Here is a 27,651-nt window from a genome sequence, read left to right as displayed (position 1 = left end):
TTAAAATTCTAAGATTGTTTATTTCTATTTTTCACTACGGGTAAAAAAAAATCTTAATAATATTTAGATTATGGCCGGCCCATATAGCAAATATTATAGTATGCATATATTAGTCCAATTATGTATTTGAAGTAATCAACTTTTTTTTACCAAACCCAGGTATTGTTAGGTATTAAGATAATGTTTTATTACTTATGTTCCATCATCTATAAAAGGAAAATTAATAGAGGCCAGATATATACGAAACTGCACTTATTGTTATTTATGCATTTGAATGACCCACAGTCTCCCAAAATGTTCCCAGGGAGTGTATCAAAAACACCCCTGAAAAAAGGAGTCCATCTCGATCGCCACCCGGAGCAGGACGCAGCGGCCACACGTCGTGGATCTCCTCGTTGTGCATCGGATCCGTTAACATCCACTTGTATTTCGACTAGTTGTGACTCTTTTCTTTGTCTGTGGGGTGCTCTGGCCGGCGTTGGGTTGATCTCCCTACCATTTGCGTGTTTACAGTGTATTTCGAGGCGAAAGTGTAAGACTTGTGGGGAATCAATAAAACCTGTTCTAAGACAACGTGTGACTCCTTCCCGTACTAAGGTGTGTGGGTATGCCTAGATACCACTCTGGTTAATTCTCGTTAGTTAAGAAGCGTGCCCGCTGCTGAGAACGGGCGGTTAGGCCAGATTCGGGTAGTTTAGGGGTTGCGAGTCTCGTCGCACTTGGGCTACGTCACGACCCTGAGAGGTGATAGCCGGGTCCACGTGCCACCACGTGGTGGCGCCCATATCTAGTAGACGCTCACACCGCATAACTCTTTTCAACCCCAGTGCGACAGCAAAGCTATATATATATATATATATATATATATATATATATATATATATATATAAAACAGAAACCAACATAATCCAATAAAATACACTAAAATCATATCTGTCACACAACAGGAAGCACTAAGATTCCCGTTAGGTTTTGTTGTTTATGTAAGTATATTTTTGGTAGTGAGACCTTGTAATAGCCTTAAATCAGATTTTAATTTTTACTGTTTTTAATGGGGTTTAAGGTCAATTTTCCAAGTGAGCCCTCTCTGGGCACGCGACCCTGGACAGTGGCCTAGTCTGCCTCTTCTTAAAGCCGCAACTCAGCCTCAGAGACCCTCCTTTACCTGATCAACATTTTGGGAGTTGTGTTGTTGGTATGTTATGTAAGCATGTGCGTGATTTTGGAAAAAAACTTCAGAGACCAACCAAAGGTTGAGGTGAAGCCTTATTTGAATGACAGAGAACACAGGAAAAACAATCTATCATCACACTCAATTATATATTAATTTGCAAATGTAAAAATACAACTATCGATTATTTCCTTAAATCCACTGAAGATCAATCTTAAAGGGTTTAGGTTTTAATCTCATCCAGGTGTTCTTAACTTTATTATTAGCAGCCAGTCTTGTACAAAAACCATCATTATAAAAGTGTATAATACTAATTAATATTTTTTTCGGTATTAAATATAAAATGAAGTATTTTTGTATTATGAATTGCTTGCTTTTGTAGCACCCTCGATTGCTAAATTTTTTTCTTCTGGTCGGTAACAGGAAGGAACCACGAGACAATACAGCACACTGAAAACAAGAACTTATTCATTAGTGAAAATTCAACATAATAATAAAAAAAGCCAAAGTTTGTTAAAATAATTGTTTGTTCTAGAAAAATGAAAAGCAAGTTAAGAAAAACACTGTGAATTAATTTTACAAATTAAAATTTTTTAAGTGTGAATTTGAGCAAGTAAAAAAAAAAATTAATTTTTAGTCAAATTTTTTGACAGCATTTTATTTACCATCTTTACATATATGAAGAATACAATCCTTACATAATTTGATTCTTCTTTAAGGTCTCAACGGATATTGCAATCAGAGAACATCTCAGTCAAACAAAAGATGAATATTTTCAAATCAAGTGTTGATAAATTAAGTACGTACACATGTATAATTATTCTACTATTATGTCAAAGTACAGGGGCCACCGCAGTGAAGTGGTATCCACTCTTTTCTCTCAGGGTTGATCTTGGTTAGGTACCTGGTGGACGTTTATGGGAGCCAGTGGGTTTTCTCGGGTGTTTCCTGTTCGCCACACTAATGCAATACACCATATCTCCACACTCAACTTCTCCTATTGACGTCTAGGGTTTAGCAAGCTATGATAGACCTGGCCCTCGAACAAGAGCAACTCGCTATTGATTCACCCGTTTTCTCCTATCGCATACATGTGGATCGCATTTGAACGAATGATTTAGATCCAATTTCAACTCAGTGTGTAGACTCCCGCCGTATACCAAAATTGATATTGGCGTGAGCCTTATGACTCAGACCATGCACCGATCAAGCAAGTTTATGAAATTATTATCTGTCGGAAACCTAACTCTTTCGTTTAACTTGTATTCTATTTGTTACGAAACAGTTGTTACAGAAAAATAAAATAACTCTTACTAAGAACTAGATAGTTATTTAACTTAAATCATTGGATTTCTATCAACATTTGTTCATACTCAAAACATCCATTTAATGCGAGTGGTTGGTTTGTAACGGTTTTTTTTTCAAGGATATATTTTAAAATTATTCAAATGTTAAAGAATATTCTATAGTTAAAATACCCGCAGGTTTGTCAAAATTATGACTGTTGTGTCCGTGGTTGTAGAAAAAGTTAGAATTTAATCAAGCTGAGGATATAAAATATACGGTACCCTTAAAGCTATAGAAGTCATGATTTCTTGGGCAACTATGAGTATTATTGTAATAATATCAAATTAAATGCAACAAGTTAATTTATAAGGGGAGAACTGTTTGAATATATGGCGTTTAAACATATTATGGTTTCTAGTAAAGTCATTGGTTAATAATTAATAGTAAATGGTACGCGATAATGTACGATATTATATTATTGTATGAGAAAAAAAACAATTAATATTTACTTACGTAGCAATAGACCGCTGAAGGAATATAACACACTTCCACAGTTGAGCTCAACAAGTCCACCAATCATCAAGCTGCCGCAGATGCCACCAATTCTCCCCATCATTAACGATAGACATACTGCCGTCGCTCTAGAAATGTTTCAGCACATAAGAATTATTATTTGTTGTTAAATTACGATATGTAGACATGCCTATATATTTTTCCATGCTTCGATAATAAAGTTAATTTTATTTTGCTTACAGATTTTACACCATCAAACAATTGTTTCTGAGCAACCTATGTACACTAGGCGCAATATAACTCCGAGCTTGAGCTACGTCACACATGAGGAGTGGGACTGCAACACGTGTGGGGGGTTGGGTGGAGGAGGAGGGGGTATAAGTAGATACGGCGACCTTTCACAGCAGGTAGAGAAAAGCAGAAAACATTGACCACTTACCACTGACGTTCCAAGCACTACCTCAGTTCTTCAACGCCACTGACTGTTCCATCCGAAGAGTCTGATATGTAAACGTCACTGCTGTCACTGTTTGCATCACCTAACTTAACAATTAATTTATCAATTTCAATGTCAAAACGCACATCCTTATCCCAGTATTCGTTCTCGAGTGTCCTGACGTGATTGCAAATCGGTATCCAATCTTCTGGACCCATTCGGTTAAATATCTCCTCGCAAAGTTTTTATACATTTGCCAAATTGCAAGTAACATTTCTTGAAGCGACTTCTCATTTAACTTTAGTCCATATGCTTTCTATCGGATTCAAATCCGGATGATAAGGGGGCAGTCGAAGTAATGTGTGGCCACTATTTACTAATAGTCTGTCTGCCGAGTACTGCACTTGCGAAGGTTTGTGCTTCTTTATGAGGTTATACAAGTTTGGTTTGAGCATGTCGCTAGTAAACGAAATATTCTCTTTACTTAACCACTGCTGCATTTCCGATTTTGTCGAGCTGGAGGTAGGCGTTTTATTTTTACATTGTGATAGGGAGCATTATCTATCACAACAACGTTGTTTGGTGGAAGATTTGGTATTAATTGTTCGGTGAGCCATTTTTCATAATTATCTTTATTCATGTTTTTGTGATAATCCCCTGTTGCCTGGTGTGACTTCCACATTGCAAGAGCATTTGGGATAAAACCTTTTTCACCACCTGCGTGAATCATTATTAATCTTTGACCCTTCGCGACAGGCACTAGTAAACCATTTGAGGACATGTCACTCCACGTTTTATTTTTTACATGAGACGACCATATGTACGACTAATCCATGTATATAATTGTGCGTTCATCGTTTCTATATTGACGCATACTCTTGAGATATTCTATACGTTTTTGCCGAATATCTCATTTTTCTATTAAAAGTAAGCGCTGAGATTTGGTTTTCTGCCACCTGAATCCTAGCTTCTTCAAAGTAGTCCTTAAGGTTGTATTGCTACCTTGGTAATTTATATCATTCTTTAGTTTACGTCATACAGTTTCGACAGCCGGAACACGTTTTTCAAGTAAGTAAAAATTGTACACAGTACGTTGTACCACAGCTTCATCAAAGGTGTCAAGTTCGTGTTTACATGTTTTCTTTCGCTTCTTGTTGGGCGTCTCGAAAGATGTTCCTTCACCAGCTTCATTCCTCTTAGCCTCCCTTTTAATTGTTTGTACAGTCGTGCGAAACACACCCGTCGCCTTAGCTGTTCTCAGCTGTGCTTTCTCTAGTGAAATGGAGGGTTCCTGCAATCGCGCTTCATTTTCCATAAACTGCAGAACGTTATAGACGATTTCCCGCGCCTGCGAGTGCAGTTTTTTACTCTTAACTTTTGACAACACTGGAGGCCTTTTATGTATAAATTTGTACTTTACTGAAGTACTGCACTACATATGCAACACTGGCTCTGAACAAAAGTGATACACTACATGCACACAAACCTCAGATCCAAACTGTAAACAAAAACGTTTAAAAAGACCACGGATGTGTTAACGAACAAATTCGTCGGATTTCATGGAAGGTCTAAGTTTTCACTCTGTGCAGTAGCGTGTAGCCCCTGTTATCAAGTTACGCATTATCGCTCGCCGCGCCACGTCTGCCTTCCCCAATGTCGTGACTCACATACACACAACTATTTTCTAACCATCACCCAGGCTCGGAGTTATGTTGCGTCTACTGTAGGTATAATGAATCATTTGGTTTATGTACGTCCAAAAAAAAAAAAAAAACAAACAGAGTATTCCTCTATGTGAGAGTTATTTCAGGTGTAACTGAACTCGCACAATTTATCTTTGTGGACATCGGACTTGATCTGAGGATTATGACAATACTCTTATTGCCACGGTGTTTTTGATGGCACAATTTGACCGTCTATCTCAGAAAACACAAATTAGGCCTGAGTTTTTTTCCTGTCTCCTGATGTAGAATGGAAGGCAAAAACTTTATATGTGGAGATTTTGTACCGTTCAGGTTTCCGTGGAAGCTGTTCCATAGTATTTCTAAACTGCTTCTAACTTCACAATAGAGCATTACAGTATGTGGCGCTGTCATTTCGGATGATAATTAAAAGGAATAATGGGTTTAATTAGTTCTAGGAACAATTCACAGACGCCACTAACTACGCAGACAGCTTCTTGTTGTCTTTAAGCTTCTGTCTGGTTGATGCCTGGCTGTAGATGCTTCTCTTGGCGTAAAACATGGACCCGTAAGAGAGCAAAGATTACCGGTATAAAGTCTAGAGAGATTAAGTGAGGCAGGACTTATATGTCTGTATTTACATGCGTGTTTAAAAAGGAGGTAAGGGTAAATACAGTACCTAAACAGATCATGTTACTATCGGCCTGAGCTTGATACGGTTAAGTACTACAAGAAAAAAACAAGGCACCTGATACAGACACGTGACTGTACGGCACCGTACACCGCATGAATGTCAGCGAGCTCCAATTAACTTAACCACTCCATAGCACAGAGACGAACACACAACTGCCTGCTGTCTGCGGCTCGATGCACGTGAGCTGGCGTTCACCATCTCGACTGATGACTTCACTCGGCATACTGTCTGGCTGTATACGAATACATAGGGAGGCGTCCATAGCACACACAAGCACAAGCAGCCACAATGTAAACGGCGCATTTCTAAGGGCTGGATTGTATCCGAATACTTTTACTGCTAGCACCACCTGCTTCAAGTTGGTAGTACTAATGTGCATGTAGCCATTTTGAGTTGTGATAACTACGAATATTCAACAAAACCTTAATAAAAACGATTATAGTAGGTGAATATAGTATGTATGGGGGCAGGGGGTGGGTGGTTGGGAGCCAGGAGCCACGGCGTCCATCTTGGATGACGTCACTTCCGGCAGCCATCTTGGATTACGTCACTTCCGGTGGCCATATTGGATTACGTCACTTCCGGCAGCCATCTTGGATTTGACCTTGACCTTTGACCTCGGCTGCTATTTTGTTTTCTAGAACATTCGGCTATTTCGTTTTTCTAGAACATTCCGCCATTTTGAGTTTCGTCCACCATCTTGAAAATCTTTATTTATTATCCGATTTTAATTATAAAAATGTTAAAATTTATAAAAAAATTAAATATACATTAAATATAGCTGAAAAAGTATTCAATGTTAACTAAAAATGATTGATTACATAATCTCAAAACTACTCTAATGCACAACCCAAAAATGCTAGAATATTTAAAGTACTGATAAAAGTTTAAGCTAAACAATTCCTGGCTACATACACATAAGTGTACAGAGAAAAAACTAGCTAGCTGATAACCTACAAAAAAGCTGAGAAAAATAAAAATATTAACGAAACATGTAGCATACCTCAGAAAACGATTAAGTGGAGCTGCAGAAGATGATGTAGCGTTGGTGGTAGGAATCGTGGTAGCAGCAAAACTCACGCACGAACAAGCTCACTCAAACTCTAAGAACACACTGAAGCTCCGACAGCTAATCCTGGCCTATTAAAGCCTCGGAACTCCTTTTTTTAGAACAGCCAATAGGAACAAAGTATTTCTAATGAACCCACCAATAGGAATTAAGTATGAGGAGGGGCAAGAATGTATCGGCAGAGTAGTACCATTGTCTTCGGAAAAAACCAGCATGACTCATGTGCAGGTCGTAGCAGGTCTGTGAGGGGTGGGGGGTAGAAATGTAACCTGACAGCCGAACATGACAAACCACTCTCGAGCCAAGTCCGAGTGCACACACTAATGACCTAGGTGATTAGAGATTAGGTCACGAGGCACTGCCTGCTTCATGACTCATCACTCAAGAATGTCTGAGCCTGTCACAAACAGCTCGTCAAAGTGTCATTACGACGCACTGGAGCTTCAGTCATAACACACTTGTTACAACAGGTCCATTAGTCTGCGACTTCGTGGTGCCAAGCTGCGTTCGAGGAACATACAGCTAAATACTCATTATAGATATGTAAGGAAATAAAAATACGTGATTCGTTTAATACATTTATTAAAAGTAAGAACACATTACAAAACTATAATATTAAAAATTTATTCTACATTTATTATCTCCGACATTCTTTTTAAAATATTTTGCATTTCATTGCGTACAATCAGGTGAACATCCACAGTATGCAGGGTCGTTGGTTCGAAGAAATTACTTGTAGTTTTCAAATTGTTTTTAGCAGGCTTGCGAGGATTTTTTTCTTTCTGGTACACTTTTCGCGCGTTGGAAATGTGTTCTTTCATGGTTTGAATACCAATTTCACTCGTAGTAATGGAGTTTGTTGTAGGATTGCAGAACTGTATGGTTGCAAACTAGGGCGATAGAAGAGGTAGTCTTTCTTGATTCTTAGCGAATTAAATTGCTTGATCGATAGAACTCGCTAGTACTGTTTTTTCCCTCATGTAATAAACAGGACCTTGTCCGTAAATTTGACGGAAGCAATTTCATAGAAAAGGACGCACAATCGGAAGCACAATCAACAAAAAGAAAGCACATTTGAAAGCACAATCAACAAAAAGGAAGCACAATCGGAAGCAAAATAAACAAAAATAAAGCACATTTGGAAGCACATTCAACGAAAAAGGAAGCACAATCATAAAAAAAGGACGCACAATCGGAAGCACATTCAACAAAAGGAAGCACATTTGGAAGCACATTCAACAAAAAGGAAGCACAATCAACAAAAAAGAAGCACATTTGGAAGCACATTCAACAAAAAGAAAGCACATTCATAGAAAAGGGCGCAAAATCGGAAGCACAATCATAGAAAAGGGCACACAATTGGAAGCACATTTGATGAAGAGGAAGCACAATCGGAAGCTCAATAAACGAATAAGTAGCAGTATTACGAGATCTTAGTCTTAGTTTGAATTCAGTTTACAAGAAATAAAACATACTTTTTTTAAAGCTAAATAATTCATATACTTTTCAATAGTACACAATAGCTTTCCGCAGTTCTTTAAGTATGGACGATACTTCGTCGATATGCGAGTAGTTTCCTCTACGAACAGATGCCATCAACAGTCTCAGGCGATCAACTAATGTTAGGATCTTCACATTACATATAATCAATCTCTTCTGCTACGTTCATCTTCCCTGCATGTTTATAATAAATATTATTATCTCTGGTGTCTTCTGTTTTAACACCAACTTCAAGGTAACTTTTGTCATCGAGCCAGTGTTCATCAATAGCTTGATCAGGATAATTAATTTTATTACAACGTTTCCATCGTTTCGGTCTCAGGACATCGTCACAGTTCTCGATCTTGTCAGCTTTACGTGCTTCATAACAGTCTTTGCCTTTGTGATTAGCCTCAGAGTCACTGTCGCCATCACTGTAGAAGGCATCATCTTCACCCAGATTACTGTAAAAATTCTATATCGTTAATGTCGAAGCTTCTTCATTGTCTTCATGCTTCCTTTTTAGGGGTCCGCCATTTTTACAAAGTAGGAACGATCTACTTGTATTCGGCTTGAATGTATTCACACTTTTCACGTTAAGGATTCTTCCATTGACTTCATTCTTCCATAAATCATCAACATCCGGCTCAAAGCAATCAAAGCTGATGACGATGTTGGAAAATAAAGAGCACTTCATCTACTTAAAAACCTACAGCAAGCAGTGTCGCATGGTCTAAAAATCACAAGAATCGATAAAGTTCTTCAGTTTGAGCAGTCGGAATGGCTGGAGTCGTATATTAGACTAAACACGAATAAGCGTCAGTCCGCAGCCAACGAGTTCGAGCCCGCTGTGAACTCGACATTTGGGAAACTGATGGAGAACAAGAGGCGGAGGCTCAAAATGGAGTTGGTGTGTTCGGAGAAGCGTTTTAAGAAGTTGGTGTGTCGTCCGTCCTTCAAGGACCGCACGATGTATGAGCCAAACTTGTCTCTTGTCCACCTGAACCATGAGACCATCGTTTTTGACAAGCCAATCTATGCCGGACTAGCAGTACTTGATCTCTCAAAAACACTCATGTACGACTTCCACTACAACACCATGAAACCTCGATACCGAGAAAATATTAATTTAGCATACACGTATACAGACAGCTTTGTTTACGAGATTCAGACACAAGACTTCTACCAGGATCTCAAAGCCGACCCTAAGTTCATGTCTGAATTCGACACCAGTTGCTATCCTCCTCACCACCTATGCTTCTCCGTCAACAAAAAGGTTGTTGGAAAGTTTAAGGATGAGTGTGGGGAAGAAGTAATGAGCGAGTATGCCAGTCTGCGGGCCAAACTCTATGCATACAGGTGTGGTGGTAAAGTTGAGAAGAAAGCTAAGTGCATCCAGCGCTGTGTGGTCAAAAACCACATCACATTCGGTGATTACCTGGATGCCCTGCAAGACCACCGCACAAGGAGGGCAGGGTTAAAGCCATTCGGTCGAGGCAGCATGTGCTGTACAGCGAATACAGCAATAAGCTGGCCATAACGTGGGAGGACGACAAACGGTTAATCTGCGAAGACGGCATCCGCATGGTCCCCCATGGCTATATCGGAGGCGAAGAATAATTTTTTTTCTGCAAATAGTTTTTGTTGTATAGTTTCGGTTTTTGGTGTATAGTTTCAGTTTTTGGCGTATAGTTTCTGTTTTTGTTGTATAGTTTCTGTTTTTGGTGATTAGTTTCAGTTTTTGTTGTATAGTTTCTGTTTTTGTTGTATAGATTCTCTTTTTGTTGTACAGTTTCTGTTTTTACTGTACAGTTTATGATTTTGGTGTACAAAATATGTTCTTAATTTAATAAATAAGATTTTACCTAGATATTACTTATTATTTTTTAATTTTTATAACCTATATCCCCAAGGTACTGATACTTATAAATGTCTTAGAGAATGTAAAAATGTAATTATACGCAGACATTAAAATATCTGCTTCCATGCCGCTTTTAAAATACGAGTACACAAACATGAGAAGAGAATATAACTTGTGAGTTAGGACTCTGAAAAATTTCTGGTCCGCTAAGATGAAGTAATAAATGTTTTTTAAAATTATCATAACCATAAATATAGCATCCACAACAATAGTATTGATAACATATATTATAGTTAAAACCTATAAATAATAAGACTTTAAGAAAAAATGGTGGTTACAACAACAAAATGACTGTGGATTTTGTGGATTTTTGTCTATAAGGGTCATAACGATAAAATGACTGGATTTTGTGGATTTTTGTCTATAAGTTTCATAATAATGCTGGTAGAGTATTGAAACTCTACCTTACATACACTAACGTACTTTTGAAAGCTACGCCCGATGATGACATCCATAAGATGAAATCAAGATGGCGGTCTCCACTTAATAAGATGGCTGCCTCTGGCAGACAACGATGGTATATATTTTTTATTTTTATAATAAATTTATTTTAAAGAATGTGGTGTAACGAAAAATTGTAACAGGGATGAGTGGGGTGTTCGATGACGATGTCATTGTAAAAGAGGGGTGAGGTGCTAGATGATGTATTTGTAATGTAGATGAGTGGGGTGTTCGATGCATAGGTTTTTAATTAAAATTTTACTAAATAATATATTTTATAAATTTATTTTAAAATGTTGATTATTTAATTTCTTTAATAAATTTAAACATTTTTAACATTAAAATCGGATAATAAATAAAGATTTTCAAGATGGTGGACGAAACTCAAAATGGCGGAATGTTCTAGAAAACAAAATTGAGGAATGTTCTAGAAAAACGAAATAGCCGAATGTTCTAGAAAAAAAATAGCAGCCGAGGTCAAAGGTCAAGGTCAAATCCAAGATGGCTGCCGGAAGCGACGTAATCCATGATGGCCACCGGAAGTGACGTAATCCAAGATGGCTGCCGGAAGTGACGTCATCCAAGATGGACGCCGTGGCTCCTGGCTCTCGACCCCCCACCCTCTGCCACCATACATACTATATTCACCTACTGATTATGTTAAAAATTTTAACGTAGCGTGCATGTTACAGATGTTATTGATCAAAATAAAAAAAAGTTTATTAATCTCAAAATATAAAAAAAAATACTTATAATGACCATCAAATAGCCCTATAATTTTAATTTCGCCTTTCGGTAATTTTTATTAACATTTTGTGTCTCTATTTGAGTTATCACTTACGCTTTTAATGTTTTAAACAAATCGTATGCAAAAAATTTGAAGCAATATTATATACAAACAAAATAAATAACAATTCCGAAGCTAATGGCTGTAAGGACACATTAATAGATGCGAGAGTCGTGTCGCATCCCTAGAAATCTTGATTTTAGTGGACACATGTACGGATGCATTGGAAACCCTTGTGAGGATTCGGAAGCAACGCAAAGATGGCCGCGTCCACTACGATGCACTTTTAGTAGATCCCTTAGCTAAGGGATCCATTTGGCTAGTGTTCAGATAGAGTGTCGGTCTACCAGCGGCTATTGCCACGAATACACGTCCTGTTCACTGCAATGTACACAGCTTGCAGGCAAGCACGCTACTCCTGTTGCCTACCTGCAAGGCATTCATTCACGTCATGCCAGCTCCTTTTCAGGGGTCTACCTCCTTCACGCGGATAAGGTAGGATCAAATGTATCATACGAGGAGGACCCAAAAATAACCAGAATCGTAATGTTGCGCATTATGTACTTGTAGCACCAGTTTTCGCCGCTAGGGAGCTGTGTCAGGAACGACGAGTGTGATTTATCGGGCAGTTCTCTATGTGTTTGTCTTTAGTGCACTCGTGGCTCATCAAAAGTGGCTGATTCTTACAAACAACGTGCGGCTGTGAAGTTTCCACTGCTCTCTTGCCGAGTAAAAAAAAAAAAAAACTAATTTTTTTTTTCTGTGTCACGAGTGCACTTAACACACACACACACACACAGAACTGCCCGAAAAACGACACTCGTCACTTTCGGGAGACACCACTTGTCGGACTGTCTCAGGAAAGGTCCTGCAACAGCTAGCGGCGAAAACTGGTGTTACGGGGGCGCGGAAGACTGCCATCTCGGAAGACTACCATAATGGAAGTACTCCGCCTGGCCTCTTAGAAAATGGCGGAAAAGTACCATAATGGAAATCTACCATAATTTCAAAGGACAAGGCGGAATTCTACCATATTTCCTTATACACTCCATGGAATGAGTACAGCTGCTTTGCTCTCGAAGTAGTGTATAGAATACGTCGCTAGGTAGCACTGTTAACCCCCTAACTGTTTCTTAGGTTAACTTAAAAGGCTACAGATAGTGCTTCTGACGGTTACTTTCTGTAGTTCCAGTCATAAATCAACACAACAGATCGCGCAGTAATAGAAACAAATGTTTCCAAAAATGGCTTATAGGAAGCAGCACTGTATACTTATATCCGCGATCGGTAAAAATGAAAATATGGCACTTTTCCTCCTGTTTTGACGGGGGAGGTGGGGCGACGGAAGACTGCCATACTGAAAGACTACCATAATCGAAGAATTCCGTCTGGGGGCGACGGAAAACTACCATAAGTTAAAACGCGACCATACTGTCCTAATACTCGAACTACATGAGTAAATTATGTCTATCTTAAAATGAATTTGAATAAATAAGCACCATACAAAGTCTTGTGATTTCAGTTAATGTTTTAACTCCAGGTTACTAGTTGAAATGAAATGCAATCTAGTGACCGAAAATCACAATTCCCTGAAAACCGACGGCTAAGTAAGTAAAATATTGCATTATATAATGTTACGAACATGACATTGGCCGGGACACGTGCAGGTGCAGGGCTGGCTGGCGACTGCCGCAATATGATATGCGCCGCGTGCGCCTGGAAGATAACAAGGATTGTCGCTTTCCCCCCTCCTTCCCACCACTCCCCGCGTGGCGCCCTGCCTTTGACACGTTACTGACACCAGACAGCTGGGAGTTACGTGAGCTGCCGACACGTGTTTTCGAGAGACTTCTGCCGTCGGGACGGCTCGCGATGACGCGACTGGCCCCGGCCACTCTCGTGAGTTCTGGAACTGCACCAGGGCCTATATATATATGCCCGAGAACGTCAGGGCAGAGAGTCAGTTCGGAGTGTTCAGTCGGGAGTTCTCCCGCGGCGGAGTTTCCGGGCGATAGTGCCGCGGGTGCGGCAGAGTGGCGAAGTCCTTTGACAAAGGTTCCAGGGCAGGGAGTGAGTGAGTTCAGTGGAGTCGGAAGTTTTTCCCGCGACGGAGTTTCCGGGCGATAGAGTCGCGGGCGCGGCGGAGTCCCGAGCGAAGTTGTGAGTGAGGAGTCGAGCGGATCCTCGGCGAAGGGGAAGGCAAGTGTCGGCGGCGGCGGAGTGTGGCGACGGAGTCCCGCGGCGGAGACCCACGAGGGGTGCTGCGGCGAGAGTTGCGCCAGAGGTGCGGCCCAGCGAGGTGTGTGGAACGAGTGACTGGGGAACAGACCTTTCTTTAAGTGTAATTAATTATTTGCCATTTTAGAAGATTTTTGTAAGTGACATAATTAGTGTCAATAAATAAAACTGTGTAGTGTAATAAAATCTTTAATTGGGCTATCCTTTACGAACCCACAGTAAATTGTAACAATATATATACTAGCTGACCCGGCAAACGTTGTTTTGCCATACAAATTATTTCTAGGGAATTTATACAGTAGAAAAAAATTAACTAACTTATTGTAAGTGTGTAAGGATGTGGTATATGAGGATGTGGTGAAAGAGGCATGGAGCGCTGTGAACGATGAGGGAATTTAAAAATAACAAAACACCAAAATTAAATTTTATAATTTATTTTAATTTATTATTTAAAATTATATATTATTAATTAATTACGATAGGAACAGTAACAAACAATATCAATCTCTTAATGCTATATTGTAAATTACAGCTCTTAAAAATGAATAAAAAAAAGTAAGGAACCATCCTACCAATTTTCTATAAAAAAAAATCGGTGGGGCTGTATCGAGATCTTACGGCTGTTGGTTTCAAGTAAAACTACTATGTTAGCGAGTCGCTTTTAGTGTAATGGTTTAAAATAAAATCAATAAAAACGAGACATTGAATACGTACTAAAAATTTTAATTCAAAACAGACACTAAATGGTAGCTTACAACGAAAATTCTGTTTAACATTGGCCTGTGATATGATAAATGAGGTACCGAAGGCATAATATAAAAATTAATGTTTTTTGGTGAACGTACAATCTGTATTGCCCAGTGTTGTCAGTTCTCTATACACAAACACACAGATCACCGCGCTAAAACGTCTGAGTCGTGAGCTACAATGAACGGAATTTTTCTTCCTAACCTAAATTAAAACTAAGTCTATTTGGGAGGTCTAGGTAAGGAAGACTTAAGTGCGTCTCAGGCCGAAGCCTACATAGTTAGGAAAATGTTAAAGCAAGATGATAAAGATCTTTTCGTCAGACTTTTTCTGGTACAATATGTTTCGCTGTGATTTTTAAGACGTTTCACGTCAAATTGATATGACAATTACCAGTCGGGATTTGAATCTATGTTCTCTGGAATACGAATATAGTGTATTTAGACTCGGTACATAATCTTCGATAGTGTATCTTTTCTCATCTTCAGATTGCCTTCTAGTGATTCCTTATGCTATGAGTGTACGATTATATAACATATATAACGATTGCATAACAGTACAAATACATAGTTTCAGACTATATTACTCCATGTAGGCTATAATCACATGTCTTGAAAAATTATTGACATCTAATATTATAAGTAGCCTACAACAGTAGGAGCAGCGAAGGAGTACTGGATCAATGTAAACATTGAAATGTAAACATTGCACCAGTACCCCCCTGGGGGCCGCCAACTTGTTTCATGGAGGCCACCATTGTTGTTGAAATTGGTTACCAGGGCGCGCCACCGTTGCAGCCACTGGGGGCCGCCATCTTGTTTACGTCTGCTGGAGGCCGCCATCTTAGTTCAGCCTTTGGTTACCGGAGCGCGCCACCGTCGCTCTGAAGGCGGGAATTGTATACAAAAAATCATGGGCGGTGTGGGGATTCGATCCGTGGGACGCAGCAACATCGAGGTTACAAGGCAGACACCTTAACCACTAGACCACGAGATCAGTTGGGAGGTGTAGAATTAAATAAGGAACATATGCTTAAAAGGTGGCATGTTTTTAAATTTCGAACCGCCATGTTTAAATTTCGAAAAAAAATATGCATAAATAATGCAGCCATACTAGCTATGTCTATAAACCCCCATCACTCCAAAATTGCCGCCATGTTTAATTTTCGAAAAAAATATGCTTAAGCCACCATGTTTAATTTCCAAAAAGAAACAAAATGCCGCCATGTTTAATTTCCAAAAATCATTTACCGCTATGCTTAAACCGCCATGGTGTATGCTTAAACCGCCATATTTAATTTCCAACCGCCATGTCTAATTCCCAAAAAATAAATTATGCTTAAGTCACTATGTTTAATTTCCAAAAAGAAACATAAAGCCACCATGTTTAAATTTCGAAAAAATATGCTTAAGCAGCCATGTTTAAATTTCCAAAAAGAAACAAAATACCGCCATGTGTAAATTGCGAAAAAAAAATTATGCTTAAGTCGCTATGTTTAATTTCCAAAAAAAAAAGAAATGCCGTCATATGTTAAAATTTCCAAAAATCATTTACTGCTATGCTTAAAAGACGCCAACACCCCACCACCCAGAGTATGCCGCCATACTAGCTATGACTAAATACAAATACATGGGAGGAACATAACCTCAAAACCCCGTGCACAGAGAGCGAGATGTTGTCCGCTGAGACACCACACACACAATGAGCAATAATAATTCCCACATCATATTATATATATATTTAAAAGAATAATAATGTCTTTAAACATTTAAAATATAAATATTACCAACACTGTGTAGGGAACAGAAGCCCACTCATGTAACGTAAAATATGTTTTAGTGGTAGCACCGGCTATCTGCCAGTGGCATAAGCATAGTTAAAATTAATAATATTGCAAAGACAAAAAAAACAAACATAGTTAAAAAAATGTTGGACCTCTAGTGATAAGCATAGAAATGTATTAAGCATAGTTAGGACCCCTACAGTTAAAACGTAGTGTTAAGTAATAAACATATTTAAAATAAAATTGTAGGAACGCTCAGCTGCGGCACGAACGCCAGAAATAAACCATATAGGCATAGTTAAAATAAAAACAGTACTAGCTGTTCAAATAGCGCTCAGTGACATGTACCAATAAGCATACATAAAAGAAAAACTCACCGGAACGCACCCCGCCCACCCCGGCGATATGTAATGATAAGTAAATAATGGTCATAAATATAAATTCAAATAAATGTTGTACAAATGTCGTGTAGGGAGCCTGCTCGCGCACCGGTAGCCGCGCCACGTCTGCGGGACCTGTTGACAACAGCATGACGTCAGTGAAAGTGTTTTCCAAAACCGCGCGCGAGGCCGGAACAACGCTTGAGGGGGAAGGAGGAGAAAGCTGTTATTGTCACCAGTCCAGTCCCGGATACCGACTCCAACGGTCAAGACACATCCTACCGTTGAATATCACCCGCATTAATCCACGTCTTTACGGATACGGGAAACCCCTTCCACGACACTAGGAAACGTTCGCCACACTGTTTGTGAATTTTATTCACTAAATAAGTGTCAGGGTACGCAGTTACTTGAATCTCAGGACAATAATAGCCGCCTTTAATTTCATTACGTCCAAATCACTAAAATGAAACACACATGGAAATCTATGCGTAACTTTGACTACTCTGAAAACCTCATGCGACTACCTCGGTTTGAATCCCTTCTCAAACATCGTCTTGTGTTTTGATATATACGTACGTAGGAACCCACGTGAGCCTTAACCGTCTAGGATCAATTTTCTTAACATATCTGTAAACTGTTTGTAGCAAAGAGTTATCCCTCACAGCATTCGGAGCCATGCCTATAGTGTGGTGGAATCTATTATTGTAGACAGAAAATAATTTCGGTAAAATTGTAAGCCACTTATAGTTTCCTTGTGCCGAGAACTCACGGTAAAGCATATCCTTTAATGTTCTATTAAAACGTTCTACAACAGATGCCTTGACTTCGCTATAACTAGAGTAATGATTAATCACATACTTTTGCATTAAGGCCTGAAAATGTTAATTGTAAAATTCCGCTCCAGCGTCGCTTTGAATATTCTTAAAACTTCCTGCCTCATTAAAAATACTTTTCATGGCAGCGGTGACTAATATTCCTGTCTTTCGTTTAACTGGAACCGCATAAGCACGTTTGCTATAAACATCTATAGCAGTAAGGATGTACTTGAAACCACTATTTATCCTGCTGTACGGAACCATCTCCACCAAATCAACCTGTAATAAATCACGAAGCCCATAGGTCAACACAGGTCTACGAGGAAAAATTCTGCGAACTCCACGATGCAGTTCATTAGCAATCCCACGTTGTGCGACATTCATTTCGCAATATATCCCACTTCCTTCAACTCTTCAAGAATATATATCACCTCGTTGCTATGTCCTGTATGGCCAGCAGCTTGCGAGGCCATTAGTAATCTGAGGCGAGCAACAATCTGGTTTGGGTTGTCCCAATAAACAAATTGCTTTGTGCATTGCAAATCCAATGTTTTATGTAACAAACCACTTCCTCGCTGAGGTGAGAATATTTGGAAACAATCCTTTAATGATATCAAACTTTGCATGCGTTTCGCTTTTATAACATTTTGTCGTAGGATCATTTCTTTTATAATAAGCATTTGTAATATCTAGTAAATGTCCGTATTGTTTTAAGGCGGATTCTGAGTAGGTGTGTGGCACTCGGCAAAACAATAATTAGAATAAGCCGGGAGCAGGCTGTATCAATTCTTTGTTGACGCGAATTAAATTATTATCATGAAAAAATACTTCCGTATCCCCTAAGAACCAACAGTTGTTGCGTTTATAGAGACTGTAGGTCCCATCACCCGAACGAAGGTTGTAGCTCCGTAAATAATTCTGTACTTCACCCAATGAATCATTCATAACATCGCGATGTATACTAGTGTCAGAATCATAACCATCACTCATTACCAGTTCTGGCTTCAACTCCGAAGACTCTTGTTTCGGAACAATATGATGTTGCGGGATAGACTGCATGAGCGACGAGACTTGTCCAAGCTTATCCAAACGCGAATTAACAGACTTGAACATTTCCTGATTAATCGCATCCCTCTCCATTCGTGCTCGCTTAGCCAAAATATATTTGGCACGTATGTTCCGTATGACATGATCTAAAGCGTTTGCTTCGGCAGACATGACTGAAGATAACCATACAGCATAAAGCCTTTATATATACAAAATGTCTAGAGCTATGTATTTTTAGGAGTCGGTCTCTGAGGTGTGGGTCGCTTAGCAACAGTCCTCGCAGTCGATGCAGAAACCAATTCATCAACACCATTCTTATCAACACCAATAGTACGAGCCAATTGAGAAACCCGTTGCAATATGTCAGCGCTACTAGCGGTAAGTTTCAATATCAGTTCCGCCAAGATATTGTTTATAACATCCTTTACCTTTTCTATAATCGTATTCTCAAATAGATCGAGTTTATTCTCCAACAAATTAACATACATATCACCCAACTTTGTTGGCAGTACCGACAGACGAGAATTGATTTGATCCATAGACCACTGTTCCTTCACCTCCATATTCCGTAAAAACTCGATAATACCAACCTGCACATCCCGTACATTGATTAACGATGCATTGAGCTCAGTAAACCGACGCAACAGCTCCTCTGTCACCGTGCGAGTGATTACACCTGCGACCGAGTCAATATAATGTTTACTCATGCCATCCCCAGCATCTTTAGGCATACCCACACACTTTAAAAGTTTTCCACCTAAATCGCAATTCCCATCAAGATCGCGAGATATACACGAGTCAACCTGAAGTTTCAGAGGACCACCTCCAAACTTGGATACGCTGTAGGACATCCTTCAATGACTCCCTACAATAAAATTATCAAAACCACAACGATACCTGCCATTAAGTAAAGGATAATCCTTTACGATAACAAGAAAACCATGTTCATTTATCCAACACAAGAAACACATATCCTTAAACATGCGAAATTCCATATCACTGTTTACATGATCATCGTAGGCATGTCGCAAACTAAGCATATCCATGAAGAAAAGCACGATAACATTCGCATTATCCCGAAGCAAATGTTTAGGTATTCTGCCATAAGTTTGACCTAGGTAAAAACAATCAACATGTGCGTGTCTACCCATAGAAAAATACTGCTGAATAATTCCTTGTTTCTCACACATTATATCGTCAAACACAAACACTGAATTGGCCCTGGCCTCGCTAGGAGGTATCACATCAGCATTTTCCGTATACGGGAAAAATCCCAAACCTTCCACTGCTCTAAGATTCGTAGCCAACCGTTGATACTTTGGTTGTTGCAGCGATTTTAAATATATATACACATTCTCGAACTGAAGACCATTCGGTTCCTCGAGTAAACTAAGTAGGACACACGTTTTTCTGCATTCGGATGGACCAATAATCAAACATCTTATTGTCGAAGGTAATAAAGAACTATGCCGCGACTCGCGAGCACTGGCTTCATCAGCATGTGTTTTCCACACAGGCAGCGACTCGCACTGTGGCACTACTTCCATCATGCAACTAAACAGAAAACTTAAAAACAGCATACTTATACCAACTGGAATCAGTATAGTGTTATGCGTTGTACACGAAAGAAGGTACAAAGAGGTGGAGGAATAATAAATTCTGTTATTAACAAGCTGCCAGTAGAATTACATCTGCCAGGATATAATTTCTGCAGTCCAGGAACGAACTCGCCAAGAGGCTAGCACGCGGTGATACAGGTGTCAACTCCCTTGACGAGGAGTGTCATCTCCACGATATTAGCTATTCTAAAAGTAATAACCTAAGTGACAGACACATAGCCGACGGTATATTAGCGAACCAAGCCGCACAAATAGCAAAGAACCCCGCAACGAAATTCGGTGAAAAGAGCGCAGCGTGGAGAGTCAATAAGATAATGAGAGTAAAACGTAAGATTGGCGGCGGTGTCTCAACAAAGAAAAACCGCACGAAAAAAGGTGGGCTATTACCTTTCATCTTCCCAGCGCTGGCAGCGCTAGGCAGTTTGATAGGTGGAGCGGCGGATATAGCCAAGACTGTGAACACGGCTAAACATCAGGCTAGAATGTTAAGCCAGAACGCACAACACAATAGTAAATTGCGAGCGCTTGCAAAAAACGGTTCGGGTCTATACCTGCATCCCTACCCAAAGTCAGGGGGAGGGGTCAAGCGGAGAAGAAGGAAGAGGGGCGGGAAAAGGAAATGAGGATACTGAGTAACCTGTCAAAGCGAGCCCTTACCACCACAGATCTAAAGACAGCAATTAGGAAATTAAAAATTCCACATTTTAGAAATGTGTTTATGAAGGATAAATTACCCACAAAACCATATCACAATGAGAGTGGTATTATTAATTTAGATACGAGTAAGGGGCCCGGAATGCATTGGGTAGTGTATGCCAAGGCTGGTCGTATGGCTCGGTATTACGATAGTTTCGGAGACCTGCCGCCCCCTTTATAAATGCAGCGATACCTGAGCGGCTTCAAAATAACATATAATTACGATAGACAGCAAAATTTAAACTCATTCAACTGCGGTCACTTATGCATAAAGTTTCTCATCTCGGTATATAAGAAACACCAACCATAGCACACGCAGTCGAACCCGCTTCGAAATAACATGTCCATCACGCTAATACTAAGTGGAAACACATCGGAACTGTGTTCAACACACTTCCCACCGATCGACGTAAGTGATGGATTATGGCAACTCGCTCTCGTGGATTTTACCATATACAATTCTATCCCGAATGTGAACGAAAACAACCGGATATTCAGGTACAAGCTGAAGAACGAAGAGATGGTGCGAGAGATTAAATTACCTATAGGTTCCTATGAAGTCTTAGACATTGAAACGTATTTTAAAAAAAACATACCCACAGACGTAATGTCTTCATTGAAAGGTAATCCAACACTCTACAATGCGTATTGCACAGCAATGCACAAATCGACTGCACTGGTGACTGCTCTCTAGCCCCGATGCTTGGATTCGAACCAGAAGTCTACGAGTCGAATAAAATTCATGAATCGACCCAGCCTGTAAACGTGATGCCGGTAAATGTGATTAGAATCACGGCAAATATCATTGGCCACAGCTTCCTTAATGGAAAACCAAACAGTACGATACACGAATTTTCCTCGAACGTTCCTCCAGGATATAAGCTCAGTGATACTCCTCAAACACTCATTTACAGTCCGGTTACCGTGCAACAAATACGAGAGTTGGTTATTAGAGTGGTAGACCAGAACATTTGAAAAAAATATGGGGGTAAGATACTTTGGTTTGCATAAAGGGGCAGGGGTGAGCAAACATAGAGCCAGTACGAAAGCAAACATCAAGCAGTTAACACCTTTCAACGTGAGGTTCCTAGAAAATTTAGGTTTCAAGGTATTTCCAAATGGAATATAGTATACTCGATGTTCAACAGTCACCGCAGTTTAACGATGCAGTCTCAAAATGTGAAATGCACACGTACAAACCATACATTGCGGGACCGTACGAGCCAAGTTCCGAGATAGTTATAGCAATACAAAACTCTGACGTGTATACGCACATTGCTAAATCGTTTCTGCGAATTCGTGGTGCATTCACGAAACCAAACGGGCAAAAACCAGACAATGCAAAAATCGTAAAAAATGGTATACTACATATGATAAATCGAATATCATTCGAACTTAACGGTGTGACAATCGACGAGGTACGCGAAGTTGGAGTTGTGACAACGGTGAAAAACTATTTATCGCGCACGCGTGATGAAAAATCCGTCAGTAAAATGGCGGGATGGTGTCCGGACGGTGATTACAGTTTACCACTTACAGCTCAAGGCGAGTTTGAAATATGCGTCCCGTTGAACCAGTTGCTAGGTTTTGCAGAAGACTACAAACAAATATTAATAAATTGTAAACAAACGCTCGTTATAATCACCGCAAACAGTTATATTAACTCTATAATGGACACAAGTGCTCAGCCACAGCAAGTGACATTAAGTTTGCAATCTATCGACTGGCTTGTTCCGCATGTAACGGTAAGCCTCGCCCAGCGCACACGGCTGTTGAAAATGATTGAAAAAGGTCGCGACATAGATATGGCTTTCAGATTGTGGGGAGTAAAAGTTTACCCGAGTTTACCACCATCACAGAGTGTCAGTTGGGCTGTAAAATCTAGCTTCTCCAGCGAACGCTCTCGTTATATAATAGTGGCATTTCAAACTGGCAGGCATAATGTTCTAGGTGCAAACAAATCTAAATTCGATCATTGTAATTTACAAAATATCAAGGTTTATCTTATTCAGAAGCGTATCCATATTCGGACCTAGCAATAAACTTTACGAATGGTTACTACCTAATTGCATATAATATGTACTCGGACTTTCAGACGAGCTACTATGGTAGATTAAATACACCTCTACTTGGCCCGGAGGGATTTAAAGATAAAGCCCCTCTCTTTGTATTCGATGTGTCACATCAAAACGAAAAAACTAACCTCAACCGTCATAGATTGTAAAATAGACATTACTGCAGCAAACAATATACCGCTGCTAACACAGGCATATGAAAGTATCCTACACGATATATTAGTATCGTACAACCCGAGGGATCAAAGTATTAAAATAATGAGCTAAATGTGATGTATGTTCAGTCGTGTCTCAGCTGCCATGGTGAAGTGTGTTAACCTTCAAGGCTTCTTCTCACAGCACGGGTTTATCGTTAAGGAAATTAGCATTGCAGACTCAGAAGGGAATGTGATTACGCGCTCGTTTCAACCACCATTTGCGTGGGAACATTTAATTAGAAAGCATCAACGAACAAATACATGGCTCACCAACAACTTCCACAATCTGAAATGGAAAGACAAAATATTTCCCTACACAAGTCTGCCAAACACATTGGCGGCGCACCTGAGTGGAACTATAACGGTCGCCAGGGCCGAACAGAAACATTGGCTAGCTAAACATTGTCGCAAACATGTTTGCATAGTGGATGTTAAAAGTGAATATGGCTGCCCATCATTAAATATATTAGATAAATCGTACAGCAACAACCGCAGAGGTACAGGACCGTTATCGACGCGCCACAACGCAGCGCTACTCAGAGCCTGGATGATTGAAAACATTGCCGGGAACAATGAGAAAGCGGAAATGTCAGAGGAGGAGGGGTAGGCTCCAAGGTCGTAGCAAGCGGCGAGAGAGTAAAAAAACAAAAACAGGGGACGACGAGATGTCTGTATAAATATAGCTCGGTGGTCCAGAGCTAACCAGTAAACGGTAGCCTACACCCGTTGTGAATGACGTTCGACCCAACAGCACACTACCTGGAGGTAACGCCGGGCTTCCGCCGCGTGCAGTGTGTCACCCTGGACGGTCAGTTTCAGCTACCCGTATGCAACTTTGATCATCATTGGGTGAGTGACTGCGACGAGGAGAACCCAGACATCCTCGAGACGCCCTGCAAGCTGTCAGACTGCGTCGTACACCATATACGGCCAGATACTACTTTCCCCACAACGCTAGAAGAACTTAAGGTAGCAGCCGACACGGAAACTATAAGCTCAGTCCCCGATTATTCCTCCGTAACGTGTGAACTGACACGCATCACGAAGCCAGAGACTATCGTTCATTGGGTAGAGCGGTGTGGTGGATTTATTCACTATACCATATATGGTAATCATAGATGGTACACATCGTGCAGTTTCCTACAGTTTAGACTCTACCGCTGCAAACCCCTCGTGTAAAATGCTACTTAACCGCAAACCATGCCGGACTCTGAGCGAAGCGATCGTAGCAAGACTTAATGTTGGGCGCTGGGATGAAGACTATATACCTGATGCTATAGACATACTCGATGATCCTGTATTCTACCCGCTGTGGAATCTGCCGCCAGACCCAACACATCGTGAAAGGCCGGCATGCACTATGTTTGACCCTACTGAAAAAAGATACATGCCTACCCATGCGGGTTTGCATTGTATAGAATACAGAATACGCTTATTTGATACAAACAATCCAAACATTATCAAAGCCTTCACATACCTCGAGTACTGCAGAGACAACACGCATTTCCGTTCGAGGTGGGAACCGAAATGACCATATCATACTGTGCGATGTGTGAGCATGTTTCAGTGTGAGGATAAAGACTGTATTGTCCATTTGAGCCATCCTCATGCACGCTTCCCATGCACGCGTCACGACCTCGAAGCATTCAGAATACCTGCTCAAGAATCCGGTTACGTCGAGTCGTGTACCGGATCGTCACATTGTCGCTATGACCTGCAATTACCAACAAGATGGATACAAATGCATAACACGCCTTGTAGTCACCATTTGTGTCCAGTGGGCGAGCCTACATATTAAAATTAAACAGCTTCTCAGTGCCTTCGTATCTAAATACCCAAGTAACAGGTCGTGCACCGACACGTTGCCGATTGATGCCACTCCGCCTCATGCAATGAACTGTTCAGAGTGCTGTGATTGCATAATACATTTAATTATTCATCTGGTAAATATTGTTTTAAATAGACACGCAGGTCCGTGCATGAACAGTCGTGCAGAAACAGTGACGGTGTAAAGATGGCTAGCTTTAACCCCCGGAACACGTATCCAGATGTAACTCCAGGCGTAGGCAGTGTTGAGTCTAGCGAGTGGAGTCAGGGCGCGTTGAGACATGTTACGGAAGAATGTGACTCTACCGTCCACTCGAAACACATACACAACCCAAGACCGGAAGACCTGCCTCTAGAAGTGATTCCTTGCCCCGGCTTCGGCGAGTGCTGCATTAGTATGCTATGCAACGATACAACTCTACCCGCAACAAGTGAAGAGGTCTACGCACACGCCTTCGATCTACCAGCTACGCAGCCGCCATTGCACCCCTGCAGCCAGACTTCACCGCCGCCGCCGCCGCCGTCGGTAGAGCCGAGATGCCGACGTCGCCCTTCCTCCCACAGAGCGCGGGGCCTTGGAGAGGGCGACCTAGGTCCAGCGGTGAGCAATGACCACTACCAAGCATTGGACTAAAGAGTGTTAGACATTGCCAGAACCGCACTGCGCAAATTGCTTACAGACCTTATAAAGAAAATATAATGTCTTTCAGTGTAATTTAACTTTTTTTATACGTAAAATTGTTTTCAATGTAATGTAACGTAATATCATTTATACATAAAAATTGATTTAATTGTAATTTAACTTTTATTTTATACGTAAAATTGTTTTCAGTGTAATATCATTGTCACATTGCTTTATATGTAAATTGATTTCAATGTAATTTAACTTTTATTTTATATGTAAAATTGTTTTCAGTGTAATGTAACTTTTATTTTATATGTAAAAAATTAATTTCAATGTAATGTAACATAATATCTTTTTTTCACAATGCTTTATACGTAAATTGATTTCAATGTAATGTAACATAATACGTAACTGTTGTTAGTACTGTTTAAAAAAATCATTTAATACAATAATTGGTATGTAATTCTAATCCAACGGGTGTGGGCTATCGTTGACTAACAAAAAAAATGTCTCGATGTATGTTTTTTCTTTCTACGTGACCCTGAACACCACATTAAGAACTAATGTGTTCACACTTGACCCTGAAAACCACATAAATATTTGTTATAAACTAATGTGTTCACACATAAATTTGTCTTAAGACGGAAAAACATCTGTGTGACGTACATTTTTACGGATGTGTGGTGAAAGTGTGGCCAACCAGGACTGACCTAGCTGGACATGCATAAATACCGCTGGCGGGAGGTGAATGCTTGCATTTGATGTCCGCGCATGCTACATGAGGTAAGTCTCATTCGCTTGATTCAACTTACAAGACTTCTGTTAATTGTATTACACATTTTTCTATTTATCACATCTTTTTGCGGGGTGTAACCCCCTCCCCGATTGCTGGCGGGGAAAGTTAATGGCAGGCTCCCCTCCCCGACTGCGGGGCGGGGAACGTAACCCCTCCCCGAGGACAATGCTGCTGTACTCATTCCATGGAGGGTGTAAGAAAATATGGCAGATTTCCGTCTCATCCTTTGGACTTATGGAATATTTCCATTATGGTACTTTTCCGCCTTTTTCGAAGAGGCCAGGTGGAATACTTTCATTATGGTAGTCTTCCGATATGGTAGTCTTCCGTCGCCCCTGTGTTACAAGTACTGTACATCAAGCGCAACATTATGAATCCCATTATTTCTCCCCCCCTTTTTTGTATTACATACATACATCGTGCTTACTGCATGGAAAACAGTAAAATGATTTCAATTTAATACATTAAATAAATATTGTTGAAGACTTTTCTTGACATCACTCCAAGGAAGCGACTCTTACCTCAGATGGGTAGGAAAGACGTCAATGGTAATAGTGCTAACCAAGTTGGTTGACAATTCCGAAAATGTTATGAACCCGCATGCCAAAATTAGTACCAGCGTGCTTGTTCTCGCAAAATTTAGTCCCAAACCACAGCAAGTTGCTAGAAACAGCAGAATACCTGAAATGATAGAAAAAGGCACAATACTCCTTAACTTGCATTTTTCTTTGATATATATCACTTGTTTATTATCTTAGTACTAAGTTTGTTTATATTTGCAGTATAACTTACAGGTGAAGTTCCTTTTCCCCACGTAGTTGACGATGTAGCCTACTAGAAGCCCGCCGACACTGGCAGTGGCAGCTATTATCAGTGTATTTTTGAAAGCCATCGGATCAATGGAAGTCACGCAACCCGACTGATTCACAGTTCCATTGAGGATAGTGACTTGATCGTCACCATTCAAACTGCCAGGAACGCTAAATACTTCGCAGACAGTGACGTATTTCTCAGGGTTGGCTGACGAGAACTCGCCCATCCTGTTGAATATCTCAGGACCCCACAAAGAAAGGCTGTTGAAACTGGAAGAAAACAAATTTCACAAACAAACATTCATTTCTGGAGTTGTGTAATTGACTGTGAAAATAATAATAGTATCTTATAATCGAGAATAAACCTGGTGAGAAGCGCAAGTTATTCCGCTATTCTAAAATGTTAACTGTGGCACTGTGTCGCAAGGTCACAAGTGCCTCGGTGGCATAACGTTTACAACATTTGTAAAAAAAAAATGTTAATATTTTTCTCTGATTAAATTAATATTCA

At 40.2% G+C, this 27,651-nt stretch overlaps 1 protein-coding gene across 3 annotated transcripts in view; it reads right to left on the bottom strand.

Annotated features, from left to right (window-relative positions):
• Window positions 1-1,399: 1,399 nt before the first annotated feature.
• LOC134543053 (synaptic vesicle glycoprotein 2A-like) overlaps window positions 1,400-27,651 on the bottom strand; it is a 130,886-nt gene continuing 104,634 nt past the window's right edge. For all 3 annotated transcript variants that reach the window (XM_063387782.1, XM_063387774.1, XM_063387792.1), the window contains exons 8-11: window positions 27,121-27,410; window positions 26,850-27,009; window positions 2,972-3,099; window positions 1,400-1,621 (exon numbers count right to left, since the gene is read on the bottom strand). In XM_063387782.1, the coding sequence (XP_063243852.1) occupies window positions 1,566-1,621; window positions 2,972-3,099; window positions 26,850-27,009; window positions 27,121-27,410 (634 nt within the window). In that variant the 3' untranslated portion in view covers window positions 1,400-1,565. The remainder of the gene's footprint in view (window positions 1,622-2,971; window positions 3,100-26,849; window positions 27,010-27,120; window positions 27,411-27,651) is intronic.

Source organism: Bacillus rossius, chromosome 1 (genome assembly GCF_032445375.1).
Source record: "Bacillus rossius redtenbacheri isolate Brsri chromosome 1, Brsri_v3, whole genome shotgun sequence".
Lineage (NCBI taxonomy): Eukaryota > Metazoa > Arthropoda > Insecta > Phasmatodea > Bacillidae > Bacillus > Bacillus rossius.
Note: the sequence above shows the minus strand (reverse complement) of the source record. Positions and strands in the feature narration are given on the sequence as shown.